The sequence below is a fragment of the Pelodiscus sinensis genome, chromosome 7 (genome assembly GCF_052426305.1).
Source record: "Pelodiscus sinensis isolate ZL-2025 chromosome 7, ASM5242630v1, whole genome shotgun sequence".
Classification (NCBI taxonomy): domain Eukaryota; kingdom Metazoa; phylum Chordata; order Testudines; family Trionychidae; genus Pelodiscus; species Pelodiscus sinensis.
Genome location: NC_143058.1, coordinates 47544514 through 47561459, shown reverse-complemented (window position 1 = coordinate 47561459; position 16946 = coordinate 47544514). Strand labels below are relative to the sequence as shown.

Genomic DNA, 16946 nt, shown 5'->3' with positions numbered 1-16946 from the left:
TAGCCTAGTTTTCAAGATGACAGTGTCCCTTTGACTAAGTGAGTGCTATGTTGTATGATGTGCTATTTAAAGAATGTTTAGTTCAAAGTACTACCATTGACTGTGTCTTCTCCCCACCAACCTGTATGCTGTAAATGTTACTGTGCAAACACACTGCCGAGTGAAACTGACTATACAAGACACTCAAAATATCATCTCCCTCTAATACTTCACTTACAGTCTTGGTGTTATTTGTGACTATAGCAAGCAAAAGTTTAAAAGCATTGCCTCTTTAAAACTTCTGTAACTTCTATGGAGATGGAAAAATGCTAAAAGTATTAAAATTGTAGTTTTGCGCCTTGGTCTAATTTGTAACAAACTTATGTATACAGCTATTTTTAAAAAGTAACTTGCAAATTCACATGTCATTAGCAAGAGTACAAAGGGGCATTCAACATAAAAAAAACTACACTGCTATTTCATTACGTCTCTTCACAAAGGCCACTATGCAGTACCCTGATGACACCAGCAACAGAACAATGCTGGACCTCTTTCTGAATAGGGTGAACCCCCAGTGACCAGTAGCTTACATATATAGTACAGTGTTTCAAAGTCACATTCTATTTGCTCTTGGATATGCAGTAAAGCATTTTGGTGATAGCCCTTTTTCCCCATTTTTGCTCTTGCAATATCAGGCAACAACCAAATACTACAGTCATTTGTTGCTTTTAAAACATTTACAGTATACTTTTAAATGCTGTGTACTGTGAATATTCCCTTAATATATTAGTACATACCATTTGTGATGTATCCAATGAAACAATAGTTCTTCTCTCATCAGCAGGACATTCAAGAGCACTAGAAACACTTGTTCCTCCTGCAAATGTTGGAAATATCAATTTAGAGTGAAATGATTTGCTCTGATTACCACATTTAGCTAAATCAGGTATTTTCAGTATTAAACATGCGTCTCTTAGAAAGGTTGTGTAACACTAACTGTTGGAGAAAAACATTATATCTGCACATCTGCAGTGTACATTTACACTGTAGGACAAGCCCTGGAGCTGCAGAATTTCTTGAAAAGTTCATAAAATGAGTACCTGTTCAACTGCACAAATTTCACTTTGTAATGCAAAACATTCCGAGCACTAGTTATAGGAGGCCATCAATTTCCCCAATCATCTCATTCCTTTCTTTTAAATCCCAGAACAGAAAAAGCAGGAAAAGGTGAATATGGTGCAAATACAGAGAAACACCACCCTGAAAGAACCACAGTTACTGTAAGTTTTCTTTCTTCAAATGGCCTTTACATGTTCCTGCTCATGAAAGTTTAACTAGTAGTACAATGCACCAGGAAAGTGGGTTGAGGAGTTGTAGTTAAATGAGAATTGCAAAGCTATCATTCCAAAGCAAACATTAAATCTAGACATCAAGTTGAGAAAGCAGAACTTGATGTGTGTGAATAAACCCAGAGGTCACAACCTTTTTGACCAAGATATCAACTTAAGGCATTTGTCATATGCTTCACAGCAGCCAACTTGAAACCTCAGATTTCTCAAAGGCTAGTGAGACCCCCAAGAACCTTGAGATAAGTATATGAAATACTAAAATACTGCTGCGGAATCTGACCAGAAGTGGTATAAAAGATAGGTTCAACAAATGGATGTGGCAAAGGAGGTAAAATTTAGCCCTTTTGGAAGAGGAAGAATTGAGAGGGGCAGATTTCAGCTACCTTTTTATGTTTCTTTGATCCTCAAGAAGTTGAGGAAGGTCTCTAATATGGCTATTATTGTCCAGGTAAACTTGGAAGACCAAAGCAGACAGTCACAGGCCAACCCTAATAGTCACTAAACAAAACGACTTTCCAATCAAGAAACTCTGGCATATCCTCTAGAATAGATCTACATGTGGATGTCCATTAGATCATTGTGGCACAGAACGAATACCCTCTCAGAAAAAAGGTGCATGGACAACCATCACCAAAGAAGGTTGAAGACTTCTTGGATCCAGGTTCTGTAATAATTAATGAGACAAGGGCACCCTTGGAATTGAGAACTAAAAATGGCCCTCCAATGTGCCTATTACACTCCCTGGGTATTTGATAATGTTTCTGTTTTGTTACGGCACTGAATGCTCCAATGAAGAGATTCTCCCCCAGCCCATTTTTCTTACACAAATATATTTCAGGGCACAGAAAAGCACAAATTAGGTCTTCATAAATGTCAAGCCCAATAGAGACCATGTTACCTTTGGCATCAACAGAAGCAAGCTCAGCTAGAGGATTCCACAGTGCTGAAAGTCTTCAGAAATGGGGAGTCCATACAAATGCACTGACTCACTTGAAGAAAGAGGAGCTTTTGAAGTCTCCACATTGACAGATTTAGACACCAGATAGATAAGACAATGGAAGTGGTTCCAATGCCAGTCACATTTACCAGCTGACTTTCAACTGACAAAAGGGGTCAGTCCCAAGACTAAAGACTAAAGTTTCCCCACACAGAACCTGAACAGACCTCTCCATCTGTGTACTGAGAACAAATCTGAGGGGTTGGGCCCCAGGCCCTTACTTCATGAGGAATGTCTGTATCTGAATGTGCCTGTCCTTTTGAGCCTACTGTGTAAAGGCCCAGTATGTAACATGTTAGTCCAAAGAATGGTTTTCCTCAGGCTGTCAATGCTTGGGCTCAGACTTCAGGAATCTGAACTGATTTGATGCTTCAGAACTGAGCCAAATATGATCCAAACATATAACTGAGCAACAAACTAGCAAAGGTCACTGTCTAGAAAGCTTCAATGAGATTACTGATGAAATTAGCAAGAGAAAAAAAAAATATGCACAGTTGACAAAAAAAAAAAAAAAAAAAAAAAAAAAAAGAGGGATGAACTGCCTGCATGGTTTTTTGTGACTTCTGCTGCCAATGTTTGCTGCAGCATGCTCATTCAGGCCTAAATGGAAACTGTTCTTCTAGAAAGTCCCCAACGTACAGCTACGCAAGTAGGAATATTCAGACACCACTTCAGAGTAAATTTCTCCTTTTACATAGTGAAACATTCAAGTACTCACAGGTATAAGAGGCTTCCACTAGACTGAAGTGAACCAAGCACAGCAAATGAGATTATAAATTCAACAGGATATATGTTGGTCTTCAAAAATTATTAGCCTTGCCCAAGTTTTGACATGATTACTACTTTAAACAGTGCTTTATAAATATACACTCAACAGAGCATTTAGAAGAGTTGGCTGATTTATTACCATGACCTCATATCACTAACACTAGTCACCTGAATAGAACGTATAAAGAGACTGGAGACTTACCCAGCATTGCTTGGGTACTTCAGGGCAGGGGACTAGGAGTGTGGGAGGTGCAGGAATCAGGGCAGGGGCTTGGAGGCATGTTGTACAGGGGGCATGGGGTGAGGAGAGGCTCAGGAGTCTGAGTGGGGGTTTAGGAGTCAGGGTAGGGCCAGGGAAGGAGGTGATGGCCCAACTGGCTTCTGACCTGGGCTGGCCAGGGGTGGAAAGTGCTGCATAGCCTTCCTGCTTACTTCTCCCTGGGGCTGGGCCCAGTGACCCAGGGAAGGTCCCACCTGCAAGCTACAGGGAGGTGGCAGGGGACACACAGCACACCTGCTATCACTGCCTAGGCCCAGTCCCAGGACTGCTGGTCCCATACTGGCCAGTGCTTGCTGCCATTTGTGAGCATAATTCACTATCACATCATTCTCTTCCAGTTTGATGAGAAACAAATCGCATTTTACATATAACCCATTGTCTTGGCACAATCAAACTCTGAGCTTGCTTTAAGTTAGGATAAGAGGACGCTGCATACCAAATTTTGGTGGCCCTAGCACTTACTGTTTAGTAGGAGTTCTTTAACATACACACTAGCAGACAAACTCTCTCAAATATATATTAGATATGTAACTTTATAGTTTAAAAATCACCCTATCAAAAATGTTAAACATACAATACTCACCACCAAATGGTATTATGCAAAGATTATGTTTGCTGGCTAATTCCACAATTTTAACTACATCATCATGGCAATCTAAGAATCAATAAACAACAGTTAGAACAGGCTTTTTGAATAATTAGCTTCAATTTAAACTCACTAGTTGTCTGCTAATTCTTGAGGGCCTGATGGTACTTTCAGACACTCTGGGAGTGCGTAGCTTGAAATAAGCCATGCAATTTGAGCTATGCAAACTGTATAGCTTATTTCGAGTCAATTTTGAAATATCTTATTTTGAAATTTGGCACTGTGTACACAGCACTTATTTCTAAATGAACTGCTATTCCAAAATGTCCCTTCCTTCTGATGTCCCTGTAAACCTCATTCCATGAGAAGTGTGAGCCCTTTATATTTTGAAACAGGCATGCTCAAAAAACACAGAATAGCTATTTAGAGATCCTTCTATATCCCAAAATAATGCTGCAGTGTAGACAGTCTAATAGTGCAGAAGTCTCTTTTCAAAGTGAGGACAGATTTTCAAGAATAAATAGGCTCCAGATGAAACAGTATACACTATGGTAGTGTTTTCAAAGGATGTGGAGCTAGATCCAATCTAACTGACAACAATGAAAAATAGTCAATTTTGAACAAGAACAGTTCTTAGTGAATTTCTCTGAAGGAAAAACTCCTCAGGCTCTGGAAAAAAGCTTTCCTTTATTGTAAGCCCAATTACTTTTCAGAAGATACCTTTTGCACCATACTTACATAACCGAGAAGACTGTGGGGTGAAATTAGGGGCCCACATGTGCAAGAGAATAGAAGGAATGCCAGAAAAGTGGTGAAACTAGGGTGGTTTACATAAGAGAGAATGGAGAACAGCAGGAACAATCTGAACATACATATGCAGGGGAATCTATGGAGGTGCAAGAGGCATTTGGAAAGTAACGAAACAATGACAGCGTACACACTACAATGCAACTTTTGTCAGGAAAAACACCCAGTTTTGGCAACAAAAAGAGTCCACCTCTGCTGCAAGAGGCTTTTGTCTTTTCTCCTCCCTTGATTAATGACAAAGAGCCAGTGTGGACTCTGATGTTTGTTTTCAGAAGAGAATTGACTTCCGCCAGTATTCCACAATGCCTTTCCTGATGACTGTGCTCAGTGTTTTGTGATCTCTGCTGACCTGCAGGCATATGCCCTTCCCTTTCAAAGCTCTGGGAAGTATCTGACAGCTGAGTGAGCTGCTCCATTTGGGGGAACAAAGAGTAAATCATTGGAATGCTCCCATTCTGCCCTGCTGAAACACAGCAACAGGCAGACTGCTGCTTCAGGGGGAAGGCTGGAGAGACTGCTGTGCTGCTTTATATTCCTCAGCATGGAGAGCTCACAGAGCTATGAGGGAATCTCAAGAAGCACAGGGATCAACTCTGCCGTCCCACAACATTGCACTGTGGGATGCTAGCAATGTGACCGTGAAATGTTCAAGTGGCAGAAAAATCGGTTTGACCATTTTTCCACTTTTGCATGTTGACAGCACATCTCACCAAACCTTCACAGCGCAGAAACAGACAAACAGGGCAGAGTTCATCTCTGCTGCTTTTGTAAACCTAGTTAACTGTTTAGTAAGGTCTGGGTTCTTTCATGATGCTCCAGGACTGAGATAGCATCCACAGCATACTTGTGAATAGGACCATAAAAAGTTAATAGAAATTTAAAGTTGAGTCTTGGTGCTTCATAATGAAATATTATATGGCAACATCCTCTTTTGGCTTATTATATATGGTCCATGCATGAAAATTTTAATTAAACATACCTAGGAAATTCCCAGATAAACTGTATTATAATGGCATTAAGGGTGAGAGTACATATCAGTAATTCAGGGATATATTTAATGAATTACAGCAACGCTGTAATTCTCCGCACACAAGTGTTAAAACCCCAGAACATTTAGGAATTACATACAGTATACATGAAGTGGGTTGGTCATCAGTACAAAAGGGCATATGGAACCAAGACAAGGTTTAATCCTTTATTAAAAATTGAGAAGTTGTTTGCAGTTGTTTGATTATAACTATTGATAACTAGCATTCATCTTACTAGTTCTAAGTAACAGCCTTTCATTGTAACTAAAAATCAAGTCCTTAGGACAAAATCCTAACACTATATTGAATACTCCATGCTAACAGAAAGAGATGAGAACATCTAGATTGAAAAAGTAAAGATGGCCACTCTTAAAAGGTGAAACAGAAGGCATTTTTGACTCCTTGATACTAGCAAGTTTATTTATTGCAAGCAAATGACAAAGTGAGGGATCCCCAACTAGTGTGACAAGATCATTTCCCAATCTACTCTTTATCATCAGTCACAGGGAGTTACAACCTCTAGAGCAAAAATAAAATAAATAAATGAATAAAAATTTACCTGGCCATACAACTATATCAGGAATTCGTTTAAACATTCCTTCCCTAAGCACAAGTATCTCATGTAGGCAGTGACCTAAAGTACAAAAAAAAAAAAAAAAAAAAAAAAAAAAAAAAAAAATCCAGTTACAAGGACTTTGAAAAACCAAACAACTTCTAAAAGCATAAAGTTATACATTGGACTATATCTTACCATGAGCTCTGAACACCCTATCTTCTGCTTCCCGTGAATATGAAATTTTAGTGGCTCTAAGATCCTGAAGAAATTCTTCATTTACAATAGATGGGGGTACATCACTTATATTTAAAGAGGTCTACAACAAAAGAAAAATCATTGCCATTAGGGAGTCCCCTAAATCATGCTGGTCTCTCCTGACTACCCGGATTAGAGTTAATGGTTGATAACACCAACAAAAGGTGAATATTTATTTGAATTCAATTTATTTATTTATTTGAATTTAAAGTTGTTTTCATTATTATCCATAGCCTCAGTTCTAACTACACTATCTTTTGATTCCTCCATTCAATTGCATTCTCTTTTGTAGACTGGACTCCTCACTGATGCTCTGACTCTTATTTTCTAGATAAATTGTTCAGTACATCACTGTCAAAGCCAATGATCTGTTTAGTATAACAATCCACAGCACTGCACAAAGGCCATCTTAACACAGTAACTCCCTAACAGAGAGAGAGCAAGAAAAGATCACAAAGCAGCTTGCTTTAGGGGTAAACTACCTAATTTAGCCCTTCACAAAAGGTGACACAAGGAAAGATCTTTACAGATTAAGTGCTGTTCTACTTTAAAAACTAACTGAAAATTGCAGTGGATGTTCCATCTTCTGTTTTTCAAGGATTCTTGAGCTATGTTGCTACAAGTAGAAATTTTACTTTCAAATTAAAATGAACTTTTCCCATTTTACACATAGGTATTTATTATTCTCCATGCAAAACTGCAACTGTACTGAAGGTGTGTCTACACTGCACCGTTATGCCGAGATATTCACTAGCATTAACTAGCATTATTTCGAAACAATGAGAGTGTCTATACAGCTATTCCGTTATTTAGAAATAATTTCAAAATAACAGACAGCTTGTTCCAAAATCATTCTAAGAGGAATAACATCTGCTCTGAAATAGCTATTTCAAAATAAGATGTGTGTAGATGCTCCTCTGCTGCTATATCGAAATAGCCCCTCACCAGAGCCATTCTAAGTTATTCCTCCCTAGTGCCTCCTGGGGCTCTAAATCGAGATAGCATGTCTACACTATGGAAGCCTGCCTCGGACTAATTTTGAGGCTTCCCTGCAATGGAGACACACTATTTTGAAATAAGCCATTTCGGAATAACTATTCTGAATTCTCTTACTTTGAAATAAGCGTGCACTGTAGACGTTACCTTACAGTTATCATTCCTATTCAGAATCCTTGATTGAATACTCAAAAATTCCACTTTTCTATGCTATGAATGGCTGAAATTTCTAATCCTAATACTCCACAGTTCACTTCCATTAAAAAAATTAAATAAGAAAGGAGGAAAATAGAAGGAAAAAAGATTTTCCATCTAAGGGATTTTTAGAAATATTAAAAATTAAGAATTGCTTGAAATAAAAAAAGGAACTTTTCCAGTTTAAGCCCTGCATTTATGTTTTGCTTTAAGAATTTTCACAAAAACCCAATAGAAAAATGTCCATATTATTTTCTACGTTAAATTAGTCTGGGTGTTCGTTTTCCCTGATGCATTTGTATTTCAAATGTAAGTGCATTCTTACACTTAACTCTTCAGGGAAGGGATCACCTTTCTGTGACATGTCTGTTCAGTGTCTACCGTATTAGGACCCGTATCTGGCTCTGCAGGTACTCCCATAATACAAACAACAACAACTGTGTTAGGGATGTTAGAAATTGTTTATTTTAGTAATCATGTTGCCGCAACAATTCTTAGCGATTACACAGTTACTAAAATGCTACCTCTGGGAGTGTGGCCAGCAGCCAATGAGCTCCCAGGACCACTCTTGGGGAGCCCCCTACCACTTTGCGCTACTGCTTTTGTGTCAGACCTGTATCAGGTGGCAGGCAGGAACCAGTCTGTGGGAGGAGCCAGTTTAAAAGTCAGCTCCTCGCATAGATCGGCTCCCACCGGCCTTCCACGCTGCTGCCTCTGATACATAGCAGCAGTGCAGGCCGGCGGCGGCCCCTGTCCGTGGGGTGGAGATTGAGGAAGGGAAGAGAGAGAGGAGAACCGAGCTCCCCAGGGACAGACTACTCTGGCATCCCATGGAGCAACCTCTGCCCACAGCAAGCCCAGGCCTGCAACAGAGAATGGCTGTGCCACCCCACGCTGCTGCTCTGTATCAGAGGTAGCAGCAGGTGGCTCCCCTACATGCTTTTCATTTAAAAACTCGGACCAGTGGACTGCGATTGAGCCAGCCTGCCAGAGTTTTAAACACAGAGCATGTGGGAAGGAGAGATGTTGAGCTTAACCAGGACCATTAACTTATAAGCATTCACGTATTGATTAAACAGATATCCGACTATCCCTAAACTGTGTATGTGACCTAAAGAGAAACACTTACTAGCTTGACTAGTCTATGTTCATTGTCCAAACCATGTGCAAAAGTAAACAAAAAAGTGGAAATGGTGAAAGGTGTATTTGATTTTCAAAACCAATTTAAAAAAAAAATCAGCTTTCACTGTTTACAGTATTATAACACCAAATAATTCTAATAACAATGTTCCATGAACCAAATGCAAATATTAAGTATGCTTTAAAACTCTAAAGATTTATCAAAGCTTGCTGCAATTTTCAAGAAAACAGTTTAATATTTCAGTTAACCTGACAAAGCCAGACTCTTCAATTCTTAGAGACACAAATATTACTGCCTCAAACAGATGATATACATGAGCAACTTATCAAGTATGTTCAACAGACACTGTAATTCTGCAGAAAATGGTAGGTAATGTTAGTTGAATTATATTTTGTGTAGGGACATTAGATTTCATAACTGAATTAGGGATGTAAAATTTCGATTAATTGGCTAATCAAATATTTGAAGCAATTTGCGTCGACTATTTGATTAGTTAATAAGGTGCCTCCATATATGAGGTGTAGCAACAGTCCCAGGGCTGTTACACTTCAAAGGCAGGAGAACACAGGGCCAGCAGAGGACTCAAGCACTCCCCTGCTGGCCTTGTGCTCCACTCAGCATTTCAAAGAGACAGTGCCGCATGGAGACCAGAGTTAGTAGGGGAGTCCCCAGCTGACCCTGAGCTCCACGCGGCACTGCCACTTTGAAGCACCCTCTCCTCTTTCCCCCTCTCCTTGCTGCCTCTTTTTGATAGAGGCAGCAAGTGGGGAGGGGTGGAGAGCGACTAGTTGCTTTTGTTTATCGGCTAGTCGACAAGACATTCACATCACTAAACTGTGTAACCACATGAAACCTTAGTGGTTACACGACTATTTGATAGTCCTCAAGGGCAGGGGCAGCTGCCAGTGCACTCCCAGCCCACTTCAAGGGAGTCCCTTGCTGTATCTGAATCAGAGACAGCAGCGTGGGTTGGAATGGCAGGCAGAGACGATCCTCAAGGGGAGCCAGTTTAAAAACCAGTTCCCCACGCAGACTAGCTGCCTGCCGCCCCACGCTGCTGCCTCTGATACAGAGGCAGTAGCACAGGGTGGCAGTAGCCCCATCTGTAGTGGGGAGTCTAAGCTCCCAATGGACAGAGGCTGCTCTGTTGGATGCGGAGCAATCTGTCGGCAGGGAGCTCAAGCCCACTGTGGACAGAAGCAGCTTCATGGCAGACTCCCCTGTCCCCTACCCTCCCCCCCGGCACTGCTGACTCTGACAGAGGTAGCAGCATGGGGTAGAGCAGACAGCACCACAGAACTGGTGCTGGGGAGGGGGGGGGGGCGGGAGCTGGCTTTTAAGACAGCTCCCCACAAGTATTGGCTGCAGCCTGCCTCTCTCACCCTCTGTGCTGCTGCATCTCTATCAGAGACAGTAGCGTGGAGGTGGGGGGAGCAGGCAGATCTAGTGCTCGGGGGGGAAGGGGAAGCCTGCTTAAAATCCAATGCCTCACAGGCATTGTCTCCCACTCTCCCCACCCTTGATACAGAGGCAGCAGGTGTGTTGGGGGGGAGGGGGAGAGAGAACACGAGTAGTCAACAAGATTAACTGATAAACCTAGGCAATGACATCCCTAATTTTGTGTGGTTTCTCTCTCATTGTAAGCAGGAGTAAAAAATATTTACTCACAAATGAAAGTTCTCTCTTTTCTGGGCAGGCACTTCTATTCAGCAGTCTCTGAGACAATACATCACCATGCAAAAACCTCAATCCTCCCTGTACAAGTAGTGTGACATTATTACAGCAATTTTAGACTTTCAGTAATTTCAAGTCATCCAGGTTTTGATGTATAATATAGTATATAAGAAGGCATGACCTTCTAAAATAAATATATTGTATTAATACTAATGCACTCATCCATATGTAAGGGCATACTGAAAGTAACTGTATGAGTTGTGTCTAATAGATGAATGATTATGTCATCATAAGTGTAATATGTTTGAAGGATCTGGCTTTTTCAGCTGTTTACTTACTCTAGAGGTAATTTTGTGCTCCAGACTTGCTCCTAAGGTTTTTTCCATCCATTCCTTCAAAATAGGTAACACCATGCCACTCAACCTGTACCTGAAACGTAAAGGCTACATTACACTGGTGGTTCTTAATATGAAATGAGCTTATGTAAATTATTTAAATGTCTTGCTTATTTGTATTTATGCGGAACAAGGGGAAGTTTTATTTAGCACTCCTATCCAGATCTGCAAAATTATGCAGCTATAGTGTTAAATATAAAACATGTAATTATATAGCTACGTTAAGACTATATGCCTTAAAACAGATTGGTTTGTATCTAATGGAAATATAGATACTACTATCTACAAAAATGTTTACTTTTTGAATCCTACTATTTTTTAATTTGAATATTTTGTGCCAAAGGAGTTCAAGGGGGTAATTATGTAACGTGCAAGAAAGTACTTCCTTTGACCATTTTAAATTGATCTTTCATTTCTCGTGAATGTCATTTTCCATTATGTAAAGTAGCAAAAATAGGAGCACTTTATTACCCTCTATATACCATTTATTCTTTTGCAGGTCTATGTAATGCCACCCTTGTTTTTTCCTCCCTCTGAACTACAATTACAATATTTTCTATTTCTTCTCAGACTCCTTTCATGTCATTGATAATTTCCACCCATCTTTGAGTACAACTTCCCCCTCTTTTTTTAAGCAGGAAGCATGATCAGAACTAAACACAGAATTACAGGTAAAGGTGTTCATTAACATAGTGTGGAACTTTACTGGTTTCAGTAGTATTTATACCACTACTTTTAAATCTGAACTTTTTTTTTTTTTTTTGACATCCCACTGTACATGGAACAGATTTTCAACAACTCATCCAAAATCATGTGAGGCCATTTTCCTTATTGCATTTCACAAGAGTGAAATCTTGGCCCCATTAAAGTCAATGGCAACTCTTCCACTGACTTTAACAGGACCAGGATTCCACCCAAGGTATTTTCATATGACTATGTTAAGAATTGTAATGCCATCACATGCACATTTCTACACTGCCTTAATCATTTCCCTTTATTAATATTCTTGGTATGCATAATTGTTATATTACCAAGAAGAGAGCCTCCTCTCCATTTTTAATAAAATTCATGGGGGGGGGGGGGGGAGAGTGCATACTGAGTAAGTTCCCATGTACCATTTCTTAGAAAGTCCTTGATAGCGTTAATAGCACTTTATAGAAAGATCATTTTGCTTGGGTCCTTTCTACTGCTTATTTATTCTGTAGGATAGCTTTCATTTCCCCTCAAATAAACCTTTTCTGCTAATTTTAACCTTCAACATACTAGGGTTACCTAGTTACCTGGTAAACATTTGCCTTACTCGCATACTTACCCAGATAACTGGTTAACCCAGTGTGCTGTCTGGCCGGAGTAGCTCACCTGCAGCGCAGTGTGTCAGGCCCAGCTTGAGCAGCTTTCTTAGAGAACAGCCTCCTGCCTGCAGTAGAGCAGCCACAGACAGAGGGGTGCTCAGCCCAGCTGGATCCACTGCGTTGCAGGCAGGGGGCTGCTCCAGTGTCCCCCTACCAGCAGCACAACACGGAGGGCCGGTTAACTACAGGCAGTCCCCAGGTTACGTACAAGATAGGGACTGTAGGTTTGTTCTTAAGTTGAATCTGTATGTAAGTCGGAACTGGCATCCAGATTCAGCCGCTGCAGAAACTGATCAGTTTCAACAGCGGCTGAATCTGGATGCCAGTTCTGACTTACATACAGATTCAACTTAAGAACCCCAGGCATCCCCAAGTCAGCTGCTGCTGAAACTGATCAGCAGCTGATTCCAGGAAGCCCGGGGCAGGGGCTTCCTGTAGTCAGCCACTGGTCAGTTTCAGCAGCGGCTCACTTGGGGACGCCTGGGGCAGAGCAGCTGGGGTGCTGCTGGGTTGGTCCAGTAGCGCCGCCGCTCGGTCCTTCCAGTAGCGCCGCCGCTCCTCGGCACTACTGGACCAACCCAGTAGCACCCAAGCTGCTCTGCCCCAGGCGTCCTGATTCAGCCGCTGCTGAAACTGACCAGCAGCGGCTGAATCAGGACGCCTGGGGCAGAGCAGCTGGGGTGCTGCCGGGTTGGTCCAGTAGCGTCCAGAGCGGCGCTACAGGACCAACCGGCAGCTCCCCAGCTGCTGTACCACAGGCGTCCGGAGCAAAGCTGCGGAGCACGGGGGCAGTGGGACAGCCCAGACGCGTCTGGGCTGTCCACTGCCCGCGTGTTCCGTCGCTTTGCTCCCCGTCCCCCTGGTCTGCAGACCAGGGAGACGGGGAGCAAAGCAGAGCAAAGCCGCGGAGCACGCGGGCAGCGGACAGCCCAGACGCGTCTGGGCTGTCCGCTGCCCGCGTGTTCCGCCGCTTTGCTTCCTCTCCCTGGTCTGCTGGAGACCAGGGAGACAGGCCCCGTTCGTAACTGCGGATCCGACGTAAGTTGGATCCGCGTAACTCGGGGACTGCCTGTATACTGATTAACTGGTTAACATTTTAAATGGGTCTTTACATCCCTTCAACATACTAGGGATGTTGAAAGTTAACTGTATACCAGTTCCGGTTAACCGTTAAGGGTTGGACAGCTCCCTGCCTACACTGGGCAGGGGGCTGCTCCAGCCCTACAGGGCCTATTGCAGGCTGGAGCAGCCTCTGCCCATGATGGGCTCAACCCCCCAAACATAAGTTACAAACTCTGGCTCCCCAGGAGTGAAGCCAGCAGCCCTTGCCAACCCTGCTCCCAGGGAGGCTTCGTTGCAGGCTCTGCAGTATATAGTTAAAACTTTATTCAGTAAAACTCCAATTGTCCAGTGGTCCGGCACTCTCGATAGTCCAGCACCAACTGGAACCCGGAAGTGCTCCAGCAGCTGCTTCAACAAGTTGTTAGTCAATTACACTACCACTGGGTGGAACTGCAGGTGACAGGCTTGCAATTTATCTTTCCTCTACTGCCTCTGGTGGAGGCAGGGCGTGTGTGTGTGTGGGTGTGGGGGGGGGGGGTGTCAGCAGGGAACAGCGTGGCAAGGGCCAAACCCTCTGCCATTTTGAAGGGAGGCAAAGCCTGCAAGCGGCAGCAGCAGAGAGGGGGCGAGAGGCAGGCAGCTGCTTCCAGAAGTTGTTAGTCAATTACACTACTGCCAGCTGGATCCGCAGGTGACAGGCTCGCAATTTATCTTTCCTCTACTACCTCCGGTGGGGGGGAGAGGGTGAAGGGGAGGAGGTGGTAGGAACAGGTGGATCCGCAAGGCTGCTGCTGAAACTGATAAGAGATCTTCTCCCCTCCCTGTCCCTGCTGCTTTTACCAGTAGACTCCCTATAGTCCAGGATCAAAAGAGAGGTGGTAGTGTAATTGACTAACAACTTCTTGAAGCAGCTGCCTACCTCTGGCCCCCTCTCTGCCACCACCACTTGCAGGCTTTGCCTCCCTGCAAAATGGTGGAGGGTTTGGTCCTCGCCGTGCCGTTCCCTGCCGAGCCCCCGCCCTCCCACCCCTGCTGGAGGCAGTGCAGGTCCCGGCAGACCTGTCACAGCCCCCCCACTGGAGTACCTCCCGACAGTCTGGCATATTTGATAATCCAGCACCACCTGGGTCCCAAAGGTACCGGATTATCGGAAGTCTACTGTACTGCAGAAGCTGCAGCGCACATAACCTCTAAGATTTTTGGCGGTTAAATGGTTACCTTTTTAAATGACTTTTTACATCCCTACAACATTCTAGATCTTGACATTCCCAATTTTACTAACAGACTCTCTAGACTCCACAATTCCCCTACCCCTTCCCATCATTAGAGAACAGGATTTGAATCTTTCAACTTTTCTTCAGTGTCAGAACTGAGTAAATAAAAGTTTTACAATCTTATTAAAAATCTTTTTTCCCCACTGAACTGCTTAGATTTTGTTCTCTTAGAATGTTCACCACAAGCCCAAAGGGTTCTCCAATGCAGAAAGTCAAGACTAATTATTATAAAGAAAAAATAAAAATTTGACTTTATGAACCCTAAACAAAAAAGGCAAAACTTTATTTTACTTTTTAGTTCGCCTTTAAATAGACTGCTTGTTTCACAGTTTGCTTGACTGGAAAATACGTCCCCACAGTCAGTATGCATAATATAAACATTTCAAAATTAAAGTCTAGTCTAGAAGAGTCAAATTTTCTTTTAGAGTTTTTCTTAATTAAATTTCTTTTAATAGTTAACTTTGCTTTAGATCAATTTCATTTTACTCATTGAAATGACAAACCCATTATGAAGTTTAAATTTAGTTTATGATTGACTCAAAATTGAAATTCATTTAGTATGTTACAGAAGTTGCTTCCATTAATGCTAACAGCTAATCTTTGTAAAAGAGATTGTGCTAACTCGCTTAGCATATTTTGGTGCTATAATACTCATGCTTAATGCCAATAATTTTCAAATTAAGCTCTGGCTTCACATTGGTTCACACTAAAGTTTTTTTCCAGATATTAAAAATAAGCCACAGCAATTATGTTTCTGAAAACCATTTGAAATATGAAGAGTGTACAAGATGAAGACCATAGTCCAAAATGTTTAGAAAAAATGTGGTAGAATTTGTAGATAAACTGAATTGGCTTCAAAACACCTTCCCATTGATTCCTTCTTACTGTGTTTGCACAAATTTAGTATTTATGTTGCTAAGTGACTTTATCAAGTAAAGTAATCTGAGTTACTTTGTGTTTATGTAAGATAATTAGCCAATCAACAATACATACATAAAACTAAATATACATACACACAGAAGTGAAGATGTAGAATTTCACATTGCCAAAGTGTGATTTTACTTAAGAAAAATATTAATTCTGTACTAGTCATGATTAAAATAGTTTCTCTGGAGACTGCTGTACATTCTTACCATCCTCTAGATTGATTTTACTACTACAGAGTTGTAGTCTGATAAAACTATTTTAGAAGTTTAGATCATTCATTAACCTAGATAAAATTATATAGTGATAACTCTGATTAAGACAGTCTTAAGGTTTCATTTTAACCAAGAGGTTGTGTGTTTAAGTTTCTTTAGCACCGCTTACTATATAGCCAATAAAGCAATATGGGATAGCTAGATGAATTTTGTCGAGAGAGGAATCCAAAAAAGTTAAAGAAGCTATATTAATTATCAAGTGTCTCAGAAATGGTTAAAGGTTAAAACGAGCCAAGAGAACCAGGGGTCTAACAAAACAAAACAAAAAAATCCACACACCTTTCTCCAGCACAGTATCTGTGCATGGCTGCTATTCTAGTCAAATGGATATGGCATCATTCTTAACAGCCCTAAAAAAGCCTCAGCTCAAAGGATCCTCTAAACCCCACCCAAACTCTGCATCACCCTGATGCATAGTCTTCCCACATGGCACCCCAATTTAGCCTGCCAGATGAGAGAAGGGTGACATATTTGTGTTAACCCCCACATTGGGAGCCTCTGCTAGTCAAACGGAGAATCACTTGACTAGTAAAGATCTATATATTGGGTACTTATGTATCCCCATATTACAATAGCATCTGGTCATCCCACAGTCTAATGTATTTATCCTCACCACAACTCTGATCTAAGGAATATTTTATGACCACCAATGGAATGTCTATACATGAATACAGTTTATTGTATTACATACTGATCAAATCTTAGATCAGTGAGTATTATAATGGAGACTCTAGACAAAGTTACATCTTCAGCTTGGTGATTACCTGAAATTATGGGAAAGGCTAATTTTGCTTAGCTTGTCCTCTAAAAAGCATTTAAGCTTTTAATAAGACATGAAAAGAATTAACCCTCAATGAAGGTTTATTTTACTATCCACAAAAATGCAAACAGTAACATTTTAAGCTTATTCTATAGGATGTGCACCCCCCTCAAAACAAACAAAAAAACAAAAACAAATAAACGACAAAAAAACACCTCTCACATATATTGTGTACTGTTCTAAATCAAAATATAGATTATCAAAAATAAATGCTGAAAACAAGAAAGTTCATA

General features: G+C 41.4%; 1 protein-coding gene across 5 annotated transcripts in view; it reads right to left on the bottom strand.

Annotated features, from left to right (window-relative positions):
• The window catches only part of AGPS (alkylglycerone phosphate synthase), a 148391-nt gene that overhangs the window by 106300 nt on the left and 25145 nt on the right, over positions 1-16946 (bottom strand). For all 5 annotated transcript variants that reach the window (XR_016350054.1, XM_089779779.1, XM_075933712.2 and 2 more), the window contains exons 3-7: positions 10950-11040; positions 6546-6666; positions 6354-6428; positions 3957-4028; positions 777-856 (exon numbers count right to left, since the gene is read on the bottom strand). Coding sequence is in view for 4 of the 5 variants with exons in the window: in XM_089779779.1 (XP_089635905.1) it covers positions 777-856; positions 3957-4028; positions 6354-6428; positions 6546-6666; positions 10950-11040 (439 nt within the window). In the remaining variant the exon portion in view is untranslated. The remainder of the gene's footprint in view (positions 1-776; positions 857-3956; positions 4029-6353; positions 6429-6545; positions 6667-10949; positions 11041-16946) is intronic.